Genomic DNA, 19742 nt, shown 5'->3' with positions numbered 1-19742 from the left:
GATCTTCTTTTTTAAAATGAATAAATGACCTTACATTTTTTAATACATACACATTTCATGATAGATAAGACTAGATCAAAACAGTAATGTGAAAAATACCTTGTAAAGCAAATTGAGGTTAACAGATAGATTACAAGTGATCACAGGCCATTATGTAAAATGACACTTCTATGATATGGTATTTAATCATCAGGCATATTAAAATATATAACTATATATGTGTAAATATCTTGATATTTCTTCATGTGTGCTTATTAGTAATAGTGCAGACTGAGCTGAGGTTTGGATAATTGGGCCAATAGTTATCATCTGTATAACTCTGATGATTTAATGTTAAATGTTCCTACTAGACACCCTTCATATGCAAAAAGTATCTTTCAAGAGACTGTTCTAATGATGATGATGCCTGAAGTTATTTTATAGAAAAACAGGCCTTTTAAAATCACTTTTTGTACATTAATTCATATATAAAATTTGTTCTTTTTGAGACACGTTTTCGTAAAGCAACCTCTAACTTTGCACATGCTGAAATTTGTGAATGCAGCTGTACCATTTGTGCATGCCAATCAAGCCTTTAATAGCAAGAATAATAGATAGGGTTTTTATTGTTTTTCCTCTGAGATTCTCAAAATTCTTTTCCAAGATGAATAAGCATTATTATCCCCAGTTTACAGATGAGGAAACAAATGCATAAAGAGTTTTTAAGTATCTTGTTTGAGGTTATAGAGGAAGGCAGGGGCAGATGGGAATAGAAATCATGTCACCAGACCCCCGTCCTCTGCTCTGACCATTAGGCACCTCTGTCTAATGTAAGATTAACTACATTTACCTGTGGACAGTTTCTGCATTTGTACAAAGGGTTGCATGCTCAAATTTAATAGTGAGGTAAGGCTGGCTGTATCTTTGACTATTGCAGCAAACCAGCGTCACAAAACTTTACTCAACCACTTGCTTTGAGCAAGATTTTATTAATATTATTTATTGTGGTGATGTAGTGGCTGTGATAGGTGGTCTTGCCCGCCCAGATTCTTTTCTAGTAACTGGGCATAACTTTAATGCAGCTGAGCTGATCTACTGGCCCAGTATCTTTATGGAGAGCATGGGTGAATACATGTTGTGCCAGTGTAACCATGGATACACCTGCAAAACGGTTGCAGTAAATAATAGAAACTAGAAATTCTTACTCAGATTATTATTAGACTGTTATTTACCTTGAATTACAGAAATAAGAAATGATGATGTATATTATCTAAAATGCTACAGACAACCAACAAAAAAAAAAAAGCCATTACCTGTATAACATTTTGACTGATCTACCATATCCATCTGGTAGAAAAACTGACTGTCTCACTTTTTCTGTCAGATATTTTAAGAATTCAAATTGAGGTCAGAATTTAAAGAACCAAATTTCAAAAATTCCCTGAATTGTACTCAAGTCAAAATTCACCCAAGCTTCTAGCTCCCATTGTGATTTGTGCCTTTGGTTACCATAGTCATGGATGCACAAGTGTGTGTGCATTTTTCATTGTGAAAATCAGCATCCACTTTGTGATTATTTGATCTTCAGTGTTTTGAATTCATCATCATTCCTAAGGTGGTGAAAATATTTATCTGGGGTTGTCGAAATTCTCAAATTTTGAATTATACATTGGAAAAACCATTTACTGTGTTAGTATTAATCATAACCAACATTTATTACAGGAATTACAAACATACTGTGATTTTCCTGATATAATCGATGTCAGCATTAAGCAAGCAAACCAAGAAGGCTCCAGTGAGAGTAGAATTGTCACCAATGAGAGTAGAATTGTCACCATTCATAAGCAGGACAGCAAGAATCTGGTATGTTTATTTTTCTTATTGTTTGTTTGATTTATATTGATATTGGTTTGATCATGTGGTGGGAATACGGCAGTATTCACAAAATTATACTAAACTTACGATGCGGTAAACATTACTCAGATGTTAATTAGGCAAAAGGTAAAAACTGAAGATTTTAACAGTGATCACTATATCAGTACATAGAGATGCTAATGTATTTGAAGCACCATAGCATAGACTGAAATTGAAACAAGGATATTTAAAACTAACAGTGACACTTTATCTGCAGTTCATTCTCCAACTTCGTTGTGCACAGCTAAATAATTATTAAATGTGTGTAATTTTTATTAACCTAGACTGTAATCCTGCAACTCATTGTGCATGGGCACAGCAGTCCATCTGTGTGCGTGCGCACACAACTGTAGGATTGGGATTTGAGATTAGCCTGAAGGGAAAAAGATATACAGAACTATATACATCCATCTAGACAAAAGGTTCAAAACTGATAGTATAGCTGTTATTATTTAAAATATTGTCTGAGGCATACGTTTGAAAAGTGTTAGTCTAACAATGTAAACAAGTCATTTACAATATATTGTAAAGAGAATTTGTGTGTGAACTAAAAAGCCACAATTGTTCATCTTTTTAATCCTAGCATTGTATTAGCAACACCATTTCCTGTATGAGATAACCTTTTGGTGTAGTGGTTTTTCTTGATCCACATTACTGATCTGTGTAACATCAGATTTCCTGTTTCAGTCATTTTCCTGTGTGATCAGAGATCTACAACTTGTTGGCACACAAGATAGATGTACTGCTAAAATGGTTCTTCCTTCCTGGAGAAAGTAAATCCAAAACCTGCAAAAGCATTTGAATGAGAATGAATTCATTTTCTGTTTTTAATGCTGCCTTTAAAAATGATACTGTTTTTCAGAATTATATTAGTTCTGATATAATTTACTCTTCAGTAGTCACATAGAATCTACACTTGTAGATAATTAAGCTGTGTTTTTGTAGCTAGCCAATGGAAACAAATGGTTTTTAATATAGTCTTTTCCTGTAAAGTGCATGTGTGAGGAATATTTGTTCTTTAATACAGCACTTTCACTTTTGGGTTATTAAAGAACATTCTTTTCATTACGTCTTTCATTGCTGTTTTTCAGCTTCAGTAATGAACATGTTCAACTTTTCTTTTAAGGTAGTTCAACCCCTTTCTCTTATGAAATGTGGTTGGTCTAGGACAGCGTACAATGTAGTTAAGATTCATCTGAAATGGGAGGAAAATGAAGGAACAGTCCATAGATTGGAGCATATTGACACAAAATAAGAAAAGAAGTATTTTCAATATGAGATCCCCAACTTTCCTCTTGCTGTCTTTCTAAGATCTACCAGGAAGAACTGTTAATTTTCACATCTTCAGTTTCTCCTTGTTGAGAGAGGACCATATTGGGAGAGGAGTTATCTTTAGAGGATTTATTTACCAGAAATTATCCTAGCAAACCTGTGAAGCTCTCTCAGAAAAGAGGAATCTTGGGAAAGGCAGAGCATAGAGGGTTCATGAAATTGGATTATGACAAACTCAGACCTGACAGCTGTAGGAGGGTGGTTGAAAGTAGGTATATCAGCCCATTAAAGCCTCTTTCCTGTGAGCTGAAAAGAGGTTACCTCAGGTTAATTAGGGACACCTGAGCCCAGTTATGGGCCACCAGGACCTTTAGAACCTCTTCTGGTGAGAAAGCTGGGAGTAGGGGCAAGATACAAGCTGCAGAAGGGTTGGAGGATCGGTTTCTTCTAGGAGGAGAGCTGTTCTCCTTCTCATAGGGGAAATATCTACTTGGGGAAGGGCTGACAGCCAGGAGCCAGTATAAGAAGTGCTCTGGTGGGAGCAAGGAAATGGTTTTGTGTGTGTGTTGGGGGGCGGTGAGGGAGGTTGTTAAGAAAACCACTTGGGACAACCCTTAGGCCTACCTTGTGAAAACTGTGAATAAACCATTGTTAAGAATGATAAACTATAGAGAAGGACTGATTTACTCTAGGCCTCTGCTCCCCACCAGAGGGATAACTGCTGAGGCTGATGTGAAAATAGAGGTGTGTTGCCACATGTGGTGTTAGGGGTGGGATCATATACAGCGAACTCTCCTAAAGGCAAGATAAGTCATTCCTGAGATTGGACAATGTGGTAAGGATGCTGGTGCAGGCCACTGCACCACAACAGGAGGGTACCAGAGTACAGATGGCTGATCAACAGGAATCCATATAAATACAACAAGAGACTAGCCAACTGCTGATGAATCAGGTGATACAAGACCAAGGCACACTGCAGGAGGTAGTTAGACAACTGAAGGCCCTGACTACTCTGGAAGGTGACCAGGAGGGAATTCTATCTTAAAGGCTAGTGGTTACCTACAAAAGATGATGACAAAGAGAGATGTTGAGGTTTATCTTCTCATGTTTGAAAGAACAGACCTATGTGAGGCCTTGCCCCAAGACCAGTAGGTCAGTATCCTTGCTCCCTTCCTGTGTGGCAGCAGAAACTGTTAAACACTATGCCCAGTTGAAAACGGAGATCCTGGCAAGATCCAGAGTGACTACAGCTATAAAGGCCCAGGGATTCCACATGTGGAGGTTCCAGGATAACAGAGCTCCAAGACCACAACTGTTCCACTTGATCCATCTGACACAGAAGTGGCTGCATCCTGAGACCAACAATATGGAAATGATCATAGAACTCCTGGTTTTGGGCAGATTCCTGAAAGGATTACTGCCTGTGAAGGTGGGTTGACCAGAATGACCCTTCTGATGACAATGATTTGGCTGCCTTCGTAGAGAGACACTTAATGGCCAGACAGCTTTCTAGGGCTGCCAGAGAAGAGATGTGCCAGTCCCAAAGGCCTGTACCTCTGAAAGTTTGGGTATGACTATATGGGGGAGGAGGGATGCTGAAGTGCAACCTGAGGCTGGGAAAGGACCTGGGGAACCGGGGAGAGAAGGCCATAGGGTAAGGCCTAATAGACCATAGAATAGGGAGATATCAAGGGCTATGTATAAATGTTATGCTTGTGGGGGAGCTAGAACATAGAGCAGCTCAATGTCCTAACAGTGAGGAGCCCATGCAGTGCAACTTGGTGGAACAGTGAGAGACCGTGCTTAATCAATCCTGCAGGAATAGCTTGAACGGCCACATATATCTATGTGGAGTTAAAGTTGAATGGTGTAGAGACCGTTGCTTTAATAGACTCCGGAAGTGAAGTCACACTGGTCTCTGGGAAACTGATGGGGTAGAATGAACTGTCTGAAAAGCAGGGGAATAACCTGCATGCATGGAAAAGTTAATTATTAAATGGCCATTCCTGTACAAATAGAGATTCAGGGAAGCACAACAAGGCGGGTGGTGGCTGTAATCTCTAAACTTCCATACCATGTGCTCATAAGACAAGATTTCCCAGGGTTTGGAAATTTACTCCCAGTGAAAGGAATGGGGGAAAGTAATAACCCCATGTCTGATATCATGACTCCAGTAAATAGCCCGCTTCCCATCTTCTCCGAATTAGCTCTGGACTTGTTTTCAAAGTCCCAGAAGACTATGGGAGAAAGATGGGCAGACTGAAGTCTGGGGACCAAGATATTGGCCCAGAATCAGAAGGTGGTGCTTCTGGGTAAGCAGTCTCATCCAGCAGGCAGGGAGACAACTCAGTTACCGAACCTGAGGTTGAGACATGTTCCACAGAGACCAACCCTCAGGGTAAAACTGAATTTGGACATTTCAGACGCTTGATCTCCTATACCAGAATATTAGAAAACTAGTAGTTTAGGTAAATGAGGTACCAGCAGAGGGGAAAACCAAAGAACCAGGGCCTTACTTCGTAATTTTAAAAAAGGACCTATTGTATAGAATACTCTACTACAGGAGCAAGAACTGAAACAGTTTCTAGTACTTCAAGGACACAAAAAGGCATTATTCGACATAGCCCATTGTCATTTGGTCGGGGAACATTTGGCAGTGAATAAAACACTAGATAGAATCCTTTGAAGATTCTTTTGGCCAAGAATCTATATGCAGGTTTGACACTATTGTGCTTCCTGCCCTGAATGCCAGTTGCACAGCCCACAACCTCATTAATGGTCCCTTCAGTGCCCCTACCAGTTATCTAAGTCCCATTTGAAAGGACAGTGATGGGTCCAATAGGCCTGCTGGAAAAATCAGCCCAAGCTCATCAGAGTGTGCTGCTTGTGCTGGACTTTGCTGCCTGGTATCCAGAAGCCATACCCCTGGGAAGCACAGTGTCCAAGATGATAGCTAATCCAAATATCCTCTCAGATAGGAGTACTCAAGGAGATTCTGACAGATGAAGGGACTCCTTTCATGGCAGAGTTGATGAAGGACTTGTGTGTGCTGCTTCAAATACGGGCCCTACAAACCAATGGCTTGGTCAAACGCTTAAACAGAACACTGAAGAGCATGATACGGAAAATAGTGAATTGAGATTGGAAAAATTGGGATACCTTGCTACCCTACTGGAATCTTGTTATAATGGAGGTTCCCCAGCCTTCCATAGGGATTTCCTCCTTCAAGTTGCCGAGTTGTTGCCACCTCATGGCATATTGGACATTGCCAAGGAGCACCGGGAGGAACAGCCTTGCCAAGAAATGAGCATCATTGAACATGTGACGCACATGCGGGACAGAATAACCCAAGTCACCCCAATAGTGTGAGAACACATGGAAAAAGCACAAGCGGCCCAACAGGCCTGTTATAATCGACAAACAAGTGTTCTGAAATTCCAGACTGGGGATTGGGTAATGGTGATGGGACCCCCAACAGAAAACAAGCCCTTGGTCAAGTGGCAGAGGCTATATGAAGTAACAGGCCATTGCAGAGGTTAACTATAAGGTTCAACAACCTGATCTCTGAAAGCAGGAACAGATCTACCACATCAACCTGTGAGAGCCCTGGCAAGACAGAGGTCATCAAGGTGATGGAGTGAAGCCATGATGTGTTCTCAGAGAAGCCAGGCAAAACTGTGGAAACTCATCATCCCAGATCCAGGAATAAATGAGAAAGTTAAACCATACTGGATCCCTGAGGCTAAAAGGAAAGAGATCAATACAGAAATTAAAAGGATGCTGGAGTTGGGAATCACTGAAGAGTCCCATAGATCAGCCTAACTGTTCTGGTTCCTAAACCAAATGGTACCATGAGGTTCTTCAATGACTTTTGAAAATTAAATGAGGTGTCCCAGTTCAATGCCTACCCTATACTTAGATAGATCAGCTAATTGACCAGATGGGAAAAGCAAGATTCTTGTCTACCCTTGACCTGACCAAAGAGTATGGGCAAATCCCTCTGGCAGAGTGGCCAAGGAGAAGAGGCTACCTTGTCTATGCCACAGAGCTTGTAGCAGTACATTATCCTCCATTTTGGATTACAGGGGGCTCCAGAAAATTTCCAGTGACTTACTGATAGCTATTATGTCCACATGCCAGGTATGCAACTACCTACTTGGATGATGTGATCATACACATCCAAGACTGGGGGATGCACCTAGAAAAAGTAGACGCAATACTGCATACTCTGAGGAAAGTGGGTCTCACTGCTAACCTCTCCAAATATGCAGTAGGGCTAATGGAAGTCAAATATCTCTGGTACATCATGGGGAGAGGTGTAGTGAAACCCTAGTTGAACAAGTTACAGGCAATACAAAGTGGGCCTTGGATAATTAAGAAGAAACAGGACAGAGCATTTCTGGGGATAGTTGGGTGTTACAGACAATTCATTCCCCACTTCACCACCAGGGCATACTATTTGACAGATTTCATAAAGGCCAGAAGTCCAGACATGGTGAAATGAACCTGTGCAGCCAAAGAAGCTTCTGTTGATCTGAGAATAGCCCTCTGCAGCAGTCCAGTGCTAGTAGCCCCAGACTTCCAGAAGGAGTTTGTACTACAAATAGATGCTTCCGAAGTAGGGTTAGGAGCCATAGTTTCTCTCATGGTTACAGAGGAAGACCACCCAGTTTTGTGTCTCAATAGAAGACTTTTCTCCCCAGAGAACAGAAGTTTGCCATAGTGGAGAAGGAATGCCTCATGGTAAAATGGGCCATGGAAGCCCTCTGGTATTATCTGCTTGGATGGAGGTTTATGCGTGTTACAGGCCATGCTCCCCTGAAGTGAATGCAGAAAAAAGAAAAAAAAATGCAATACTAACAAGATAGTTTCTGTCACTACAACCCTTCTGCTTCACAGTGCAGCATAGGGCAGAAATCAGGCATGCAGTCCAACCCCATAATGTTCAGCTGGGGGGCATATGTGACAGTCAGACCTGACCACTCTCAGAGGGTGGTTGAAGGCAGGTATATCAGCCTAAGAATGGTTAAAGTCCTGTTTCCTAGGATCTGAAAAGGGTTTACCTCAGGTTAATTAGGGATCTCTGAGCCCAATTAAGGGCTGCCAATGACCTTTAAAAACCTCTTCTGGGGAACTAGAGGGGAAGGAGGATCAAGGAACAATCCACAAACTGCAGAAGGGTTGGAGGCAGCAGAGAAAAAAGTTTCTCCTAGGGGGAGAGCTGTTCTCTTCTCTATAGGGGAAATATTGAGTTTACTGTTGTTTGGAGATGTGCAGGTGACCAGGAGCTAGCACAATAAGCATCACTGCTCTGGTGGAAGCGAGAGAGAGAGGTGTCTCTGTGTCTGTGTCTGTGTCTGTGTGTGTTGCTTAAGAGAACCACTGAGGCGTACCTTGTCAGATTTTTAAATAAACTACTCTTAAGAATTATCAACATCCAAGAGAAGGGCTGATTTATTCCAGCCTTCGCCCCTCACCCACAGGGAGAACCATTGAGGCTGCTGTGGCAGTAGATGTGCATTGGCACATAACATGGTGAATCAGGCCCATGGCATCCAGCTCGCATATACAAATTATTTTAAAAACAGATGCATCCAAATCTAGGACTTACTGCAGGAATGTTGTCCTTTCAGTTGATGTATGCTTTGCTAGTGATGAGAACACTGTTAAGAATAATAGATGCTTCAGACAGTTGGTATTAAAAAGTAATACTATAAATCATAAGTAACTAGTATTGTGGTAGACAAACAAGCAGAAAGTTATAGTAGTAGACCTTTCAAGATTAGAGAGCCTGCAAATTATGGAAAGAAGAGATTAGAAGAAACCTTTTGTTTTTTACCTCATTTTGCTCTTACTAAAAAAACAAAACAAAACCCCAACACAATCTGATGGCTCAAAGTGCAGAAATAAAGAATGCAGCTGAATACGTAATGTTGCCCTCGTACCCTTTAATAGAGGGTGACTTTTTTTTTTTTAATCCTTTTACTAGTTTAGTTATGCCCTTGTTTGGGGAATGCACCCCATCCATAGAGCCCAAATACTCAGAATGAATTTTACCAATTTTTGAGCATATACACAGTTATTCCAATGGAAGTCAATTGCTCATGTAAGTGCTTATCAATATGAATAAGGGTTCCACTATCTGGGCCTGTTTATACTATGCACGTGTGTGTGTGAGGTAAAAAATACCTATCTGAGGATTGTGTTAATTATTATAAATTAACCTTGTATCTCTCTCTCTATCTCTCTCCCCAACTTTTGCAGGAGGCTGAATTTCATTCATTAAGAGAAGCTCTCTCTTTTGTATCGTTAATTGATGGATATTATAGATTAACTGCAGATGCTCACCATTACCTCTGTAAAGAAGTAGCACCACCAACAGTGCTTGAAAATATCCAAAGCAACTGCCATGGACCAATTTCGTAAGCAGTGCTCTTATATTAATATGACTAGGCACTTTTAGTGAGTCTTGAAAGATGAGCTTCAGCAAGGGTGAAACATAAGCATACTTACTAGAATGTGTATTTATAGAAAGAATAGGTTTTTGGTGGGTGGTTTTTTTCAAATTTTCCTTTGGCAAAACATTTTGGGGGGGGGGAGGTGTTCCCTTTGACTTTTGTTTCTGGGGGAATTCTGCGCCACTGTGCAATGCAGATTTTTGCGGACATTAATGGATTTCTCTCCCCCCACTCCCTTGAAATTGGCTGCAGTGTTGCTGGCCACCACTAGGGGAAGCTGGATCCAGCAATGCCCAGCTCTCACATAGAAGACACTGCCGGGGGGAAGGGGTCGGGTGTATTGGCTGCAGGGGGCCCCGTGGCTGGATTTGGGGGGAGGGGTTGTGGGTGTCTGGCACCCCGGCTGGGCTCTGGGGAAGGGAGGCAGTGAAACAGAAACTGGGTTGTCGTAGGGATTTCTTTTAACTCTCTACTCCTGGGGGAATTTTTGTGTGTCTGTACTGTTACAGACATACTTGCTGACAGGTATTTTGAAATAAATTACCAAAAGAATTGAAACAGGCAAATAAAATGTGCAGAATTGTAAAATATTGTGTGCAGAATTTTGAATTTTTTGGCACAGAATTCCCCCGGGAGTAGACTTTGTAAGGGAAGGTGCACTTCTTTTCTGATGAGGGATGTCACGTTTTGTAACACCATTGCACTGTATACTACCCCTTTATGTCTTTGTTGCATGACTGGGTTGGAGGAAACTCCATATGAAACTCCTATTGTGATTACTGGGAAAACCTGCAGAGTGAGAGTAGGATGATACCTTTTGTGATTTGTTTCATGCTTGAATTATTTTTTGTAAATCATAAGAATGAATACAGATGAATTTAAAATATATTTCCTCCACTCAGAGTTCATTTTTAACTCCAACTCAGTCATGCAACAAAGACATAATGCTGAATTTAGGACATTGTAGTCATTACTATGGCAACTGTGTATGATGTCATAAACGGAGGCTCTCATAGTATTTTCACTAAAAGATCTAGCAGAACTAGAATCTAAGTTGCAAGGGAAAAAAGGCAAATTCAGATACCCGTGTCTTCAATCATTGAGGGGAACACAGAAAATTGCTAGCTAGTAAATTTATCAAATTGCTTTTTGTACAGCTGTTGTCTCTTAGTTCAGTTTCTCCAGTTCTTTAGAGAAACAGTTTGGTACCTTTATTGATTGTAACGTTTCATACAGTACTGTTATTGTTTGAGCTCAGGATATGGGGAACCAGAATGTAAGTAAGCAGAATATACTGCATTTGATTTTTTTCCCATAGTTTAAGCAAGAGAACCAGTGTACTTGGTATACATATTTAAATAATAAAAAATTAGTCTGCCACCTAGTTAAATCAGGAATATTTCTGGAAATTTTTCATTAACATGAGAGGAAGAGAGGGAGTGATCTACATCTTCCAAAAGACATGGGTGAAGCCTGTCCCAATATATTAAGCTCCTTCTGTTTACTTTTTGGACATGGGGAGGGAAACTTGCAAATTTGAACAATAGAGTCAGATGTTAAAGTTGACTTTTTAGGACCGCATTGAATTATGTGCTAGGCCTAGACCCTCTCAAGCAATGCCATTCATAACTAAGGCTAATATTTTGTCACGGACAGGTCACGGGCAATAAAGAAAAATTTACGGAAGCCTGTGACCTATCCGTGACTTTTACTAAAAACATGCATGAGAAAATGGGGAGCCACACCCAGGGGCGGCTCTAGAAATCAGGCTGCCCCAAGCAGCGCGGTGCGCTGCGCCGCCCTTCCCCGGTCCTGCGGCGGGTCCCCTCTTCCCGCGGCTCCGGTTAAGCTCCCGCAGGCATGACTGCGGCGGGTGCCGTGGTCCCGCGGCTCCGGTTGACCTGCCGCAGGCATGCCTGCGGGAGCTCAACCGGAGCCGTGGGAAGAGGGGACCTGCCGCAGTCATGCCTGCGGGAGGTCCAGCCGAGCCGCGGGACGAGCGCCCCCTCCGCAGTCATGCCTGCGGCAGGTCCACTCGTCCCGGGGCTCCGGTGGACCTCCCGCAGGCATGACTGCGGCAGGTCCGCCAGCCCAGCCTCCCGCCCTCCCCGGCGGCAGGGGACGCCCCCTACATTTTGCCGCCCTAGGCACCAGCTTGTTTTGCTGGTGCCTAGAGCCGCCCCTGGCCACACCACCTTGGAGGGCCCCAGCTTGGAGGTGTGGGGTCCCCCCCCCCAATGGCGCTGAGCTCCAGGGCACCCCCATTGCCCGCAGCAGCTGAAAGCTTCTGGGGGCCTCGGTGCTCACAGCAGCGGGAAGCTGTGCCCCCCCCACCTACTGTGACTGGGAGCTCGGGGCCCCCACAGTTCCCAGCTGCCACAGGTGGCGAGGGGACCCTGCAGCTCTCAGGCACCACGAGCACAAGTCACGGAAGTCTCTGGAAGTCATGGAATCTGTGACTTATGTGACAAAATCTTAGCCTTATTCATAATCCCTCGAACAAGACATGGACAGTTAGATAATCCATAGCAAAGATGCTATATAGTTACTTGATTTCCCAGGAAAAATCAGTTTCCATTGATGGATGATTCAGTACTTTTTTTTTTTAACCAGTTTTTCTTTCTCCTGTGAGCTGCTTGTCCTTGATAGGCATGTTTCCTTACTTGCATATAATACTGTTGCTAACAGAACAAAGCCCTGGTGTTTTAAAAAGCAAACACCATCGCACATAGATAGATACAGTCCTTCTATTAGATACCCACTTTCGACCTAATTAATGCTTTCTAATAATGGTGTCGTTGCTCAAAATCTCTGCTGTTTTGCTTTCTGAAATTGTACAAGAGTAAACATTTTTTCTTTTTATTATAGCATGGACTTTGCTACCAATAAACTGAGGAAAGCAGGCAATCAGACTGGCTATTATGTTCTTCGTTGCAGTCCTAAAGATTTTAAGAAATACTTCCTCACCTTTGCCATAGAGGTCAGTGTACTGCACTGAGCAGTAACTGTAGCCAGTATTGCACTAAAGCAGAGAGCACTGCTGCATGATTTATTTTTCATTTACGTATAGTAAATCGTTGAGTTTGTATCTTCTGTTACATGAGCTATGTATTCTCCTATTCATTAATGTCATTGCGGTTCACAATACTTCTTTTATTTACATGCTATTTATTGCTATATATTCTGGTTTGTTTTGGTTTATATGAAAATATCCTTTTAAATCACAAAATTATCAGTACATCGGCCTCTTCTACCAACATTTCAAAAATATAAAAAAACAGTAGCTTCTTCTTTGGTGAGGTATACCAAAAAATAGTGTGTGAGCTTTCCTACTGGCTTGCAGCAGTTAGTTTGGTACTGTAACACATACCTTCAAAGCTGTGCACATTTCAGCAGATGACACCACAACAATGCTGCTGCCTAGATGGAAAAGTACCAACTACTGTCTTAGAAACATAGGAATCTTTGCCACCTCAGAGAAATATAATCAGTGGAGAAAGAAATGTTTTGTAGAATTGCACTGCTCATTCACTGAGCATATTTAGACTTTTCTTTCAGAAAGGAAAGCTGCGTGTGAAAGAGAGTTTCTTTTAGCTGATCTGGTAAGATCTTCTGCCATTCAGAGCAATTTTGTATCATTTCTTGCTTTAGTTTTTCTAAGCAAACAGAGAGCTGCTGTGGTTTGGTATTCATTGGTATGTGTTCCACAGTGTTGTAAAGAAAGGGCATGTGGCAGCAGTATAGGAGCTTCTATAAATTAGAAATGGACAACTGGACATTTTAAAGTTTGACTTTAAGAAATGTGCTGTGTGTTGAGACTGTGTGCCAAGTTTCAGCTTGGAGTTAGAACTAGCTGTAGACAACAAAAATAGGAATGTAGCCTAGATTTTTGTAAGGTGCCTGTATAAGAACCATACCTGCATCAGTGCACAGCACTACAAAATACATTTCACCATTGCTAATAAGTTTTCTGTTTGCGCACTCAAGATGTGAGGGTTCTTGCAACATTACATTTCCACCTCATCACTTTTGTTGCATGATGTAACTTATGTTAGTGGCAATGAAGGGCTCACTTATAACTGGGTCCATTCACTCTGTTTGCTTTTAAATCTCTTGGTTGCAGTCCTGATAGCTAATGTCAAAATGCTAATCAACACTTGCAGTGATAGAAGTAGTCCCTTACTAGCCTTATCAGTGTCTTCTCATTTTACTAGATACTGGGATTAAAATATCAAATGACAGTAACATGTTACTTGAGAATTTTTCTTTTTTTTAATAAATTGAGTGTACATAAATTGTTTACATTTTTAAATTGTATGTGTTGGTCTTTCCTTTTCTGATTAAAAATCTCTACAGCGGGATGGTGTCGCTGAGTATAAACACTGCTTAATAACAAAAAATGAGACTGGAGAGTATAATCTTAGTGGAACGAAGAGAAGTTTTGGTAACCTTAAGGATCTGTTGAATTGCTATCAGACAGAAACGGTCCGTTCAGACAACATCATTTTCCAGTTTACCAAATGCTGCCCTCCAAAACCAAAAGGTAAGACTTATAAACACAAACATGTCTAATTATTTTTGGGTTTAATTGATTTTTTGAAAGAAAAATTAGCAGATCGATATATTTGCCCAACAGACATTTTCGTCTCCTTAGTCATTGAGATTTCAGGGTTAGTGTCAGCTTGGATTTGCCTTGGTTTGTAAGAAGTTACTCACAATGCTGTGATCCCCTTCCACAAAGCATGACCATCCCAGCTTGCAGCTGTCCGGGCTGAAAATAAAACTGGCCTCTTAATGATTGAAAGGTTGCATTTAACAGCATTTCTTATCTGATCAAGTATTTAGCTACAGGTTTGTATCATGAAAGAGCTGCTAAATTTGTCATTTCTTATTCTAAAATGCACATGATGTACCATGAAAAGCAGTGTGGAATGTTTTCAGCATTGTAATGCTGTACTTGTCAAAAATAAGAGTGCTTCCGAAACTTTAATAATTAGGAGAGAAAGAAGAGAGAGAACCAGAATGTTATCTCTAGTCAGAAAGATCCAGGTTTGACATTTGTTTGATTAAGTCCTGTAATACTGTGTTATTTATTAAACAAATTGTTCTCTCCCTGCTATGGTATCCAGATTAAACTTTTTATCACAGTAGATTTACACCTTAAATTAATAATTCTGTTGAAGCAACATTTTGATGAGTCTTTAACAGAGATGTGTTCTGTTTTTTGTGTTTGTTTTTTTTCCTTCCACTCCCACTTTCTTCCCCTCCCCCCCCAGATAAGTCAAATCTTCTGGTATTCAGGAGCAATGGTATTTCTGATGTACCTACATCGCCCACATTGCAGAGACACAATAATGTCAACCAAATGGTCTTTCACAAAATCCGGAATGAGGACTTGATATTTGTAAGTTCACCAGTTGCACCCAGCTGGCCATTTTCATGGACCAGTTGCACACAGAGTTCTGAAAATCTAGTCCCTGTTTGTATGCAATTTAAAATAGACTTAATTGCAGCAAGACATTTCGCTACAGTAGTTCTTTAGTGACAATTTAAAAAAAAGTTCTAAATTTGGGTGTCCCCTTAATAATACACAAAGTTTTTGTTCTTATAAAAAGTCTTTACTTTTTATTGCATCACCCACTGTTTTCTCCACCTGCAGAGGCCCAAATTCTTTATACTCCCAGCCTTCAGTTTCCTTCCCTATGGGTTCTTGCAACCACCTGTCCCCAGAGGTCCCCAAACAGTCAAAGGCGGGTGGGGAAACCTTCATCTAATCCAATATTTAGGTTAAACTCTTTCCAGTATAGTTATTCCTCACTCCCGGTCATTTGACTCTTGAACTGATTGTATTAGCTTTAAAAGTTTTCTACGTGTATTATTTATAGAGAACTTTAAGTGATCAGAATTGACAGAGAAGGTTGTCTGACTGCTCCTTCCCTGTTACCCCTACCTTTTTTATATTTTAGAATGAGAGCCTTGGGCAGGGCACCTTTACTAAGATTTTCAAAGGTATAAGGAAAGAAGTGGGAGACTATGGCGAGCTCCATCAAACTGAAGTCGTCTTAAAAGTGCTGGATAAAGTGCACAGAAATTACTCTGAGGTTTGTCTGGTTTTTGAGTAATATGTTTGTTGATTGTTGTCTGTAAACAATTACTGTTCTTTGTTACCATGAACAACTTAAGATGGTGTTATATGGTAGATGATTACAGTTCAGTTTAATCCAGAGCCAGATTCTTTCCTGCACCAAGCATAATTTTGTGAAGAAGAGGTGAGTAGGCTGTCAGGAAGCCAGTTTAAGGCTCTTTTATTCTCTGCCTTGCACAGCTGCACTTCAAGCTGTGGCCTAGGGACTTCTGTAACTAACCTACACCATCTGACAGTGGTTCCCAAGGGGCCACATCCATCCACGTGCTGAGAAATGCCAGAATGCAGCGGTGTTCCAGCTTTGCCCACTTCTACCCCTGGTACTCTACACTTTGGACCAGGGGGACTGGTGCAGGGGCCAGCTGTCATGGCATCACACATTCCGAGAGCTTCATACCCCCACACCCGGGAAGAATTCTCAGCTGACCAAATATAGCCAGTGTTAGGGTCCTTTGCACCTCCTGAGCAGCAGAAAGGGGCCAGATCCAGGGAGAGAATTTGGCCCCAGATTTCACCTTTGATCCAATACACTACATGCAAATACAATGAAATACTCTAGTTCAAAATTTTTGAGCAGTTAACCACCTTTCATTTGTTGTTTATGGCCATCTTTTTGTAGCATTCAGATATCTGCCATAGGTTAAAAGAGATTCCCTAGGAGCGCTGCTCGCTTTCTATATGTATAAAGCATTCTTGTCCACCGATGTTTTTCCTATCACCAAGAAATTAGATTGCTGACTAAACCATGTGTGCACTGTGGATAAAACAGTTACTAAAAAAAGTCACTGCACAAGCCAACAAGATGGAATCAGTTATGCAATATTCTTGCAGTAAGTTAGGAATTAAAGCAATGTGAAAATGTGGGTGGGTTTAATTCCAAATAATTTAACATTTTCTTCACTGATTATCATTCTCTCTGCTTTGCACTTGCAGTCTTTCTTTGAAGCAGCAAGCATGATGAGCCAGCTTTCTTACAAGCACTTGGTATTAAATTATGGAGTATGTGTCTGTGGAGAGGAGAGTAAGTAAAATCAATTATATTTATATAATTTCAAACAGCTCTCATTACAGTTTCTGTTCTTGATATTGTGTAAAAGCCTGCTGCAAAATTTGTTTGCATCCTAGTCGTATAGGGGTGGCTCAGCAGGCATTCATGTGAAAGAGTGACAGTTACTCCTGAGGGAATTCTGTGCCAATGTGCATGTGCAGAATTTATGCCCCCTGCAGATTTCTTTGCTTCCCTGCAGAAAAATGACTTTCTGACAGGGAAACAAAGGGAAGCCACAAGAGCGGTCATGCAACCCTCCCAAGCAGTATGTTTTGGGTGCTCAGGGCAGCCAGCAGAGAGGTAAATCACTGTGTGGCAGGAGGCGTGACTGGGGAAGACCCAGCTGCTGGCTTCTATGCTAGTGCCAGCTGGGCTGTGGAGGATGAGGCTTCCTCTTCCCCCTGCATGGCATCCAGGGCGGGGTCAGACCCACCCCCAGATTTCTCCCCTGGCTGCAGGAAGCTGCTTCCTGCACCCGTTGCTCCTCAGCTGCAGCGGGAGGGATCCCTGTACAGGAAGCTGCTCCCCTATCCGCCTAACCCCCATGCATCCAGACCTCCTCATACCCAGACCCTCCCGCCAAGCCTCACCCCCCCTTCACGCAGAACCCCCCCCATGAGCCCCACTCCCCCAGCATCTGGACCCCCCACAGAGACCCCACACCCAGACCCCCTGCCGAGCTCTATAACCCTCCCCAGACCTCCCCATGCTGAGGCCCAACCAGCTTCACCTGGACCCCCTGCAGAGCCCCATTACCGTTGCATCCAGAATCCCCCAACAAGCTTCTCGGTATTCAGATCCACCCCGCACCCGGATGCCCCACTGATCCGCCCGCACCCAGATTACCCCTCATAGAACTCTCTCAACCCACATCAGGATCTCCCCTTATTAAGCCCCTCCACACTTGGATCCTGCCTTGCTGAGCCTGCTTCCCACATGGAGGGGCAGGGCCCTGGGGTGTTTCTGGGGCAGGCCTGGTTCTTGCGCTGTGACAGGGTTGGGTGCAGCCTCACCACTGAGTCCATGTCCTGGTGGGGAGCTGCACCGTGAACTCCCAATTCTATGCAGCCAGTGGCCTGTGCTCCCCAATGCCATTCTGGGGCCTCCACATTTATTTGACAAATAAAATTTGCAGAATTTTAAAATATAGTGTGCAGCATTTTTATTTTTTGGTGCAGAATTTTAAATTTTTTGTCACTCAGGAGTAAGTGACATCAGCGAGCATCATAGGAAATGTGAACAGGTTGTGAGAATATGCAGTGTAACCTTTTGTGAAGGATTTGCTAATACATCTGTAGAGACTGGCAAAGGCTTTTAAGACCCAGCTTTTCAGAATCAGCTGACAAAATGGTTTCCACAATTTGTCCACCAGCATTTGCATGTCCATAGTGATCAATGGTGAGCATAGGTGCCTGATTGTTCAAGCAAATCACCATTTGCCCTGCAAAAAGTCTTGACTGTTACCCTTTGCACATGACCAAATGCTGGTTTTGTGGGGACAAATACAATTGTGGAAGGGGTAGTTTAGGCAACCAGTTCTGAAAATGTGGCCCCTTATTTCAACAGAACTCTGCCCCACTCTTACCTTTCCTCCAGTAAAAAATCATCCTAGGAACTGTATATGAGTATGTAGCATGTCCCTAGTAACATTTTTAAAGCAACTTCAGATTGTTGTTCTAGATTTTATGTATGTATTCCCTCATAGGCCAGGCTTTTATATGAGCTAGTTCTCCTGTTTTTGTATGTGTATATTGTCTTAAGGCAGATTACAGTTAGATCCCTTATCTTGGGGTCATCTTTTACCCTCCATTCCTTTTACTCAGACCATAGGCATAGAGGCCAGGTTTTGCTAAATAAACTTTGGTTTTCTGTTTTAGTTTTTCATGTGCCTTTTCTAAGTTATTTTAGCATCGTATTGTTTTCTTTTTGAGATTCCCATTTTTTAACAAAATAAAACGTTTTATAGTAACAGTAAGTGTCGGAATCCCTTTTTTTGTTTGATCATGCGAGTAATGAAGAGCTCAACATTCTGCAAGATGTCCCCTGAATTTAGTTAAAGGGGATCTGCAATGATTTTGTAAGCAAAGTTGTTTAAGATCCTAAATCCTACTTATCCGCATCATAAAATGTAAATGCCCATATATTTTCCTTGACTGCTCAAAAAAGCCTTATTCTTGCTTTGCAGCTTGGCTTGAGCTTTCATGATGAGAGAAACAACATGAAATACATAGTATAAATCAGTGGTTCTCAACCTTTTCTACACTGGGACCCACTATCCCATTTAGCAATGTAGGAGGGCAGGACTCCACAGGTCGAGAACAATGGCCCTTATGTTTGTGTTTGATTCTCAAAGTTATTTTAACATCATTTTGTGGGGTGGAAAGGGATCATTTTAAATTGGTGCATGTCAAGTAATTTTATTTTAATAATTACTAAAATATTTAGTTCAGAGAAACAAGAAATGGTAGGCCAGCTCTTACTAACTGTTTCACTTACTGCCATCTAAGGGATGTGACTCCCAAAACTTAGTCGCACCAGGTGGGGTAGGGGATATGTACCTTACTGACTACCATGATCAAGACCAAGCAAAAAATCACAATCACTAACTATGGTTGTTTTATTATTAAAGAAAGGAAAAGAAATATTAAACAAAACAATAGAAATGACAGAATACACGTGGTAGACTAGTGACTTCTATTACAAACTCTTCTCCACAAATAGACATATAGAGTTTTTAACAGAGATTAAATCCTTGAGAGTCAATCACCTTTGGGGGGTGCTTTTCTCTTGATAAGTTAAGACCAAAGTATATTGTTTCCCAAAATTAGTCTCTTGTCCAGGAATACATGGTCTAAGCATCTGGTGATTAACAGGAGAAACAGACAGGGTAGGTGAGGTAATATCTTTTATTGGACCAATAATAAAA

General features: G+C 41.6%; 1 protein-coding gene across 2 annotated transcripts in view; it reads left to right on the top strand.

The window, feature by feature from the left end:
• JAK2 (Janus kinase 2) overlaps positions 1-19742 on the top strand; it is a 148005-nt gene that overhangs the window by 94646 nt on the left and 33617 nt on the right. The window contains exons 7-13 of one of the 2 annotated variants that reach the window (XM_045021258.1): positions 1702-1842; positions 9430-9587; positions 12492-12603; positions 13980-14166; positions 14900-15027; positions 15590-15724; positions 16702-16789. In XM_045021258.1, coding sequence (XP_044877193.1) covers positions 1702-1842; positions 9430-9587; positions 12492-12603; positions 13980-14166; positions 14900-15027; positions 15590-15724; positions 16702-16789 — 949 coding nt within the window. Of the gene's footprint in view, positions 1-1701; positions 1843-9429; positions 9588-10797; positions 10900-12491; positions 12604-13979; positions 14167-14899; positions 15028-15589; positions 15725-16701; positions 16790-19742 lie in introns of those variants that run through there. The other variant, XM_045021259.1, reaches the window with a different exon arrangement.

This window comes from Mauremys mutica, chromosome 6 (genome assembly GCF_020497125.1).
Source record: "Mauremys mutica isolate MM-2020 ecotype Southern chromosome 6, ASM2049712v1, whole genome shotgun sequence".
NCBI classification, from domain to species: domain Eukaryota; kingdom Metazoa; phylum Chordata; order Testudines; family Geoemydidae; genus Mauremys; species Mauremys mutica.
The sequence above is the reverse complement of the archived record's forward strand: the minus strand, read 5'-3'. Positions and strand labels throughout refer to the sequence as shown.